Raw genomic sequence first — 7,921 nt, 5'->3', positions numbered from 1 at the left:
ATGTCACTTATGTCTATGCCAAGCCCAAATACTAGGAAAACAAATAAAGGGTATTTTGGTTCAAAGTTGATGAGAGTAAACAGCTTAAGTTCTTGGGAAAAATGCGACGCTATGACGCTGCAGTGTGCCAATAAAAGATTGGGAGCAGTGGAAATCGCCATTGAAGATCTTGAAGGAGAGCTAGAATGTATCATCCGGCGATTGATTCGGACCAGAGTTTCATTACTGAATATACTTACCTACTAGGAAAGGAGTAATATTGAAAGAATGACTTGCAAGTAGGCCCGGATATGGAACCGACCCAGAGCGAGCCGGTTGTCCGGGCCTACTTGCAAGCGCGCAAATAGGAGCTAGCTACCTATTATTTCAAGGGTTTTCCCATGCTCATTGTTTGCCAGTTAACTAATTGGAGCACTAACTGTAGAATTTATGTATTCAAATCTTAGTTTGATATTCATATTCAGATGAAAACTAATTGCTCTGACGTATTATTTTCCCGTTCTTTCATTTATTGCTAAATAAAATCAAGGCAACCCCTAAAAATTCGCAATAATTGTGAGCTCAATTTCGTTTAAGTGTTCAAGACACCAAATAGCATACACAAGGAAAGCCAAAAATTAAGAACAAAAGCAAAAATACGGGCGTCGTGGTTCCTATTTCGTGATTAAGGACTATTACGTACCCTTTCTTATGGTGATATTAGTTTTTGACAAAATATCGTAACATTTTGACATTAAATAGTAAGCTTGTTTTGAGACCAGTGGCAGCCCTACCCTAAAGCAAATAAAGCAAATGCATTAAGCCCCACATTTGTGGGGGCCCATTTTTATTACATCTAATATATGATATACTTTCCCTATGTTTCAATATAGATGAGTATGTTTGACTCGTCACGGATTTAGAAAAAAATAGACTTTTAAAATGGTCTTAAAAACTTAAAGGGTAAAAGGATTTGCAACTTGTATGATTTTTGCCAAGAAAATTGCATCTGAAATGAAAATCAAACCTGAACTTCGTAAAAAACATGTGACATATAGAAAAAAACAATTGACGAGAATATTGATTTTGAAATCTCAAAATATCTCGAAGAGTCTTTCAGAGTTAATTACTTTTTATACATAGTAGACAAGACTAATTTTTCACTTCAAAATAGATTTGAACAATTCAAAGCATTTGAAAATATTTTTTGTTTTCTATTTAGCGTAAAAATTTGAGATCCCTAGATGATGAAAATTTGGAAAAATACTACCTTAATCTTGATGTCCCTTGAAGCTTAATAATCAATCTGATACTGATGGTTTAAATTTCTTTTCTAGATTAAAATTGTTAAGAAAAATAGTACAATTAGAAAATAATAGTTTTATTGATATACTCAATAAAATATTTTTTTTGATTCTTTTCGAATTCCCTCCATTGCTTATAGAATAATGTTAATAAGTCTGGTTAGCGTTACTTCAGCAAAAAGAAATTTTTTGAAATTAAAATTGATAAAATCTTAACTAGGCTCAATAATGTCTGAAGAGAGGTTAAATGGATTAACTATATTGTCAATTGAGAAAGAATTATTAAAAAAAAAATTGATTATAAAAAAATTATATATAACTTCGCATCTAAAAAAACTAGAAAAATGGACTTCAAATTAAAAAATAATACTAATTAAAAAGAATTAAGACCCCCGCATAAAATTTGGCTTTAGGCCACAAAATTTGTCGGGCCGCCCTGAGACTTTCGTTTACGTTTTCTTTTTCTTACGTACTACCAATAAACTTGCTACAATATAAAATTTTATATGATATATCTCTTGTTGGACTCATTTCAAAATACTTTTTTGGTAATTAAAAACTTTATTTACCAAGTAATATTTACAGAGCATACAAAACTATAGCATGATCTTGACAAAACATCCCCAAGTCAGCTAATCTCCTTTTGTTTTCCCGCTACGTCTAACCAGTACTGTACCTACATTTTAAACAACTATACTAAATGGTAGGATAGTAGTTGAGCGTCTTCAGTCTTCTATGCAGTCTCTGTTCCAGAGTTCCTCTGCAGCGTATATCTAGTATAAGTGCTCTACAATTCCTCTCTTGCCATATATAGTATATGCTACCAGCAAGGGTCATCCTGTATACTTCAGCTAGTGAGTTCTTCCCTTTGTAGTGCCTCTCGGCCTAGTCTAACTCATGTTTCCATGTCATTACCTGCCTGCGTATCCCCTACCACTCCAGCATTGCTGTCCAAATTTGTGAGGAATATGAGCAGCTAAAGAATAGATGATCGATGGACTCATATTTTATATTTCATAAAGGACAGATTACATTATTCAAACATCCCCATTTATTTACCAGTCTTTGGTTAGCAGTCTCCTATGTGCAGCCGGTTAGAAGATAAGATCCACTTAGCAGCATTATTGCATATCATTCTTCTCCAGGGGACCTTTGGGAAGTCCACTCTTAGCCTCTTATACATGTTCTTTATTGAAAAATGTTCGGTCTTACTTCATCCTCTTCTGAGTATCCAACTTTCTCAAAGTATTTCTTTGACTTCGGTAACAATTCAAGATGCCTGTTTTGGCTCAGCACCCCGCAGTTTGTTTTGTTTTTTATAGTACATGTGCACCCATTGAACCCACATCTTATCTTTCTTCTTGCATAGGTTCTATAGAATTTGCAAACATTATCTGTTCTATTCCATGTACCCAAATCAAAAAAGTTCAAGTCGTCTGCTGCTCTAGGACAGCACATTCTATCCCAAGCAATTAGTGCTAGCTTAGTTACTTCCACCCCTCCAGTCCACAAGAAAGCAGTCTCAATGGGTTGAATCATCTTCTTTGATAGTATAAACACCTGCGACCAAAACACTTGAATAGAGAATAAGACACATTTAATGAGTTGTATTCTTCCAGCGTAGAATAGAAATCTTGTCCAAGACCGTATTCTCCCTAGTATCTTCTCAATTAGAGGCGGACATTGCACCAATGAGATTCTTTTAGTGGTAAGGGGCACTCCCAAGTGTCAGCACGTGATTTTTTCCATATACGAAATACTCTTATAAAATCCCAAGTAAAATAGATTTTTGTTAATTATTTGCCATTTTAGGATTTTTTTGTAGAATTTTTAATTGTTTGCATTTTGTGCATGTTTAAGATTTAGTTAAATCATGAAAAATATCAAAAATATCATGCATGGCATTTAGACTTTATCTTTACATTTTTAGGATTAATTAGTAATTATTTATTTTATAAAAATCAAAAATCACAAAAAATGCTTCATTTTTACACTTTTTCCTTTTATTGATTTTTTCTCTTTTAGTTTAGGATTAAGTGGTTTTTATAATTTTTATAATTAGCTAATTAGTTTAATTTCACATTTTGGATAATTTTGGATTTTTAATTTGTAGGATTTTAATTAAAAGAAAAAGGAAAAATTAACAAAATAAAAAAAGAATTGGAAAAAAAAAAGGTTTGTCTTGTGAAATTGGGCCAAAATTAATGCTGAGCCCAAATCCTATACCCAAATCTACCCAAACCACCCATGACCCGACCCGGTTTGATCCAAGACCCATTTAATTAAAAAACCTAATAAAACCTAAGATCCCTTACCCCTGAAATGGGAGCGCAGCTTTTCTCTTTTCTGGTTGATTCCTTGGTCATCTCCAAAAGAGTTCACTCTTCTTCCTCACATAGCAAAAGCCAACTCCCTCCCCATTTGAGAAAACCCCAGTCGCCATAGTTACAATCTCCATAACCTCACTCATACGAAAACAAAAACAAAAATCGGAAAGCAAATTTCTAGATCCGAAATTGCATCTCAAATCTGGAAACCAAAGCTTCACGAGAAATTTAAAAAAAAGAAGAAGAAAAGCAGAAGAATTTCTGAAACTTCAACTTCGATTTTCAGAAACACAACAAAAAAAAAAAGAACTAAAAGAGTTTCATCAGCTGGGTTTCACTCTCGGATAGCTGGGTTTCGGATTTATTTTTTCTTCTGAATGTGAAGTTCGAGTTGAACTTCAATTTCTGTTGCTGTTGCTGGTTCGTTTTTGTTCCTGTTGCTGGGTCTCGCCATTTGCTTCGGATCTCTGTTGGTTTCCTTCGGTTTATGTTCGCTTATATCTAGGTATGTCGAAAACTTTAAATGTTGAACTTGCTGTGTATGAAATAAAATTGAAGTTCTGCTTTTCTTGGTTTCGATTATGGCAGTAGTGAGCTGTTTTGTCTGCTTCTGAATGATTCAACAGGTTTATCATGTATTAGATTCAATTCCCAGCAAGTTTTGTTTATGCAAGATTGATTCATGTTCTAGTAATAAAGTGGATTAGACATGTGAAGTTCTTTTTTTGTTAGAATTAAGCAAAAGTGTTGGGATGTTCTAACTATGATTTTGGTTAGTTTCATATGATGCAGCTTTGTGATTTGATGGTAATTGCTTTGGATCAGTTGTAACTATCAGCCAACTTGAGAAAGTAGCTAGTATGGACAGAACACCATTGTTTTGCAATTGATATTTTCTTTAACTGGAAATATGTGGCTATGTCACTAAATTGAAACGTAATAGCTATGTGTATTATAGAATTTTGTGTGCAAGGATTAAAAGGGGCAATTGTTAATTCATTTGTGCATTGGGATTGTTCGAACTTAAAATGTAAGTTTCCTCTTGCTGGGTGTTTAATATTACCTCTAGTTAAACTTGTGAACCCCAGCCTCGTAAGTTTGCTTAAGTTAAATATATTTGAGTAGATTTCTTGTGTTGGCTCAAAGGTGGCTGTTTTGTCAGGAGCCTATTTCTGCACTGTTCTTCTTTAAAAATCAGCAGCTTCCATCTTAACTCGAGGGTTGGATTTAATGGAAAAGGCATCATCACCTGCCTCTGTCGGAATGTTGCCTTAAGTTTCCTCTGTTACGGGCACAAGTGTGCAATTGATTATTTTCTTTGTTTATTGCTTTGACTATCTTCAAAGACCATTACTCATGGCAGTGGATTTTGGTTCTTTAGACCCTTAATTGGCGCTTTGGTTGAGTACAATCTCCGGGATGAATTGAGGTGTACCGTGCCAAATAAAATCTCAAGAACTCATGGCCCTCAATTAATTTTAAAATCCTTAGAATTCGAGGCGTGTCATTTAGCAAATTTTCATTGCCCTCTCAAAGTTAACAACGCGTAGTTGCTTTAGGCGCGTTATTTCATAATATTACCTTCTTAAACTCGGGTGTGCATTTCATGTGACCCAAATCCAAATCCTAAAACGTTGAATAAAATGTGTTCCGGATTGCGTGTGCATTTCATGTGACGCGATCCAAAGACACGTTTTAGACGACGTTCAATTTTCCTTAAAATTAATTAAAAGCGATAAATAATTTAAAATTGCACTATCGGTTTGAACATGTATTAAAATCAGATAATAGGCCAGTTGTAATGGTTTAAGCGACCGTGCTAGAACCATGGAATCCGAGGGTGCCTAACACCTTTCCTCGGGTCAACAGAATTCCTTATTCAGAATTTCTGGTTCGTAGACTCCAAGTGGGAAGTCGCAATTTTCCTCGATTTGGGATTTAAGTTAAACCGGTGACTTGGGACACCAGAAGACAATCCTATCCCAAGTGGCGACTCTAAAAATAAATAAACAATCCCATTTCGAATAATGTCACTTAAATTGGGAAAAGAAAGGAGGTGTGACACCAAGTATCTGACTGGCAAAGATCCTTTTGAGAAGCCAAGAGTTTGTAGTATTTCTTGTTGTATGTCAGTACTCACTTCCCCAAAAAAGATAGAGCTCTTATCAGCATTTGCAACTAGACCTGAGGCTTTGGAGAATTCCTAGAAGCTCATACAATAGTTGCACAGAGATAGTATCACCCCTGCAAAATAGCAGTAGATCATCAGCAAAGCTGAGCTGGACAATGTTCATTGTGGCACATTTAGGGTGGTAGTTGAAGTTGGGATTCCTCTTTAATGTCTTGATCAGGAGTCTAGTTAGATATTCCATAGCCAACACAAATAAGTACAGAGACAATTGGTCTCCCTGTATCAGTCCTTTCTTAGCAGGAAAAGGAGCTTTAGGCTGACTATTAATGATTATGGAATAAGATACAGTTGTCACACATCTCATAGTCCATTGCACAAATTTTCCTGAAAACTGCAATTTATTAATATTTGTTCCAGGTAGCTCCAGTCAATAGAATCATAAGCCTTCTTCATATCCACTTTCATCATGCATCTAGGGGATAAACCTTTACTACCATACCCTTTCACTAGCTCAAGGGTGAGTATAATATTATCATTTATCAATCTACCATGGACAAAAGCAGACTGGTTTCTATTCACCAGTCCATCCATAACTTCCTGAAGCCTGCTTGTTAGCACTTTGGAGATTCTCTTGTACAGTACTGTAGATCATGATATTGGCCTCTACTCAGTAATTCCGGAAGGGTTAGTCACCTTAGGAACAAGGATATATAACTGTTGTGCAATTGATAGACTGATACATATTTGCATTTGAAAAGAACTCCAACAAAGTATCTGTAACTTTAGTATCAGTCACAAGCCAAGCTCTTTTAAAGAACAAGGCATTGAAACCATCGCAACCAGGAGCTTTGTTGTCACTCAATATCTTTAAGGGCATGGTATAGACTTCCTCTCTAGTGATAGCTAACACCAGTTTTAGTTGTTGTTCTCTGTTCACCAGTGGTCCACCCCTCATCACTGTTGGGTTAATTGCAGGCAAACCTTCAGTTGTTGAGCCTAATAGTTGTCTATAAAACCCTATCACTTCCTCCTCAATCCCCTGCTTTGCCTGGACCAGCTCCCCATTGCTTCTTACTAGCCTTCTAATCTTGTTTTGGGCATACTGTTTTTCACACTTGCAAAGAAGTAGGTTGTATTAGCATTTCCCAACTTCAGCCATTGTTTTGTAGAATTCTGCTTTATAATACTTTCTTCTACCTCTAGCCACTTCTCCAGTTGTACCTTGATATCTTTCTTAGCTGAAATCATGGCCTCAGGTTGTCCGGGATTCCTCGTTTGTTCTTGGATGTCACATAGTTGCTGTCTGCAGTTTTTAGTTCTACTATCCACTCCACTATAAAGATGTTCTAGAGCATGGAATTACTTCTTCTTTTTTTTTTTTGAATCAATCAAGTGGTGAACACATGGAGCTTAATGGTAAATGTTGGTATGAAGAAGATGAAAATGGCGGTGTTGGCCAATTTGTCATGAACTCTTGACTGAATTTGATGCGCATGGGTCGGGTAATAGGCAAAAAATTAGGGGTGAGTTTTAATTGGATCCAACTATTAAAACAGGGGTGGGGTCCTTTTGTTCCTAAGCTGCCACGTGGCATTTCGTTAAAATTAGGGGTATATTTGTGTGATAGTATAATGGTAGGGACTCAAACAACCAGATAGTGTAATGGAGGATGGGATTAAACAATATTTGAAAGTAGAGGGATATATTTGACAATTTCCCGTTAGATATTTAATCAATTGAAAAACAAATAGAGGAAAATGATTAAAAGATTGTTAACAACTTTACATCTCAAAAACTAGATAAATAGACTTTAAAAAAAATTATATTACTTTTTTTCAAAAAAAAATAAATAAATTAAGGCCTCTTAATATCATTTTGCTTTAGGCCACCGACTTTTCTAAGCCGCTCCTGTTACGAGCCAAATTATATCATATAAACTTGAACGATGGAAAACACTAAATCTGCTAAAAATATATAGTAACATTTTTTGAGAAATAAATTTTCGATAAAATATTGCTCCTAAATTGTTAGTTTTAAATTTAGGTGGTTTCTGAATTGATTTTGGTTGTTTCGCTGGGTGAACCTAAATCATGTGCTAATATTTCTTTATTCTTCGTATGGTTTCTCAATTGATTTCCGTTATTTCGCCGTGAACCTAAACAATGCGCTATCTTTGGTTT

General features: G+C 35.3%; 1 protein-coding gene and 1 long non-coding RNA gene across 2 annotated transcripts; one reads left to right on the top strand and one right to left on the bottom strand.

Annotated features, from left to right (window-relative positions):
- On the top strand, positions 3,607-4,746 carry LOC109235458. Its single transcript, XR_002069391.1, has 2 exons — positions 3,607-4,115; positions 4,388-4,746. It is a non-coding gene; the product is annotated as an uncharacterized LOC109235458 (long non-coding RNA).
- Positions 5,776-6,989, bottom strand: LOC109235968. Its single transcript, XM_019402209.1, has 3 exons — positions 6,939-6,989; positions 6,457-6,843; positions 5,776-6,132 (listed from the first exon to the last, which is right to left on the bottom strand). Exons 1-3 carry the CDS (start codon positions 6,987-6,989, stop codon positions 5,776-5,778), a joined length of 795 nt encoding a protein of 264 aa, XP_019257754.1.

This window comes from Nicotiana attenuata, chromosome 12, assembly GCF_001879085.1.
Source record: "Nicotiana attenuata strain UT chromosome 12, NIATTr2, whole genome shotgun sequence".
NCBI lineage: Eukaryota > Viridiplantae > Streptophyta > Magnoliopsida > Solanales > Solanaceae > Nicotiana > Nicotiana attenuata.
The sequence above is the reverse complement of the archived record's forward strand: the minus strand, read 5'-3'. Positions and strand labels throughout refer to the sequence as shown.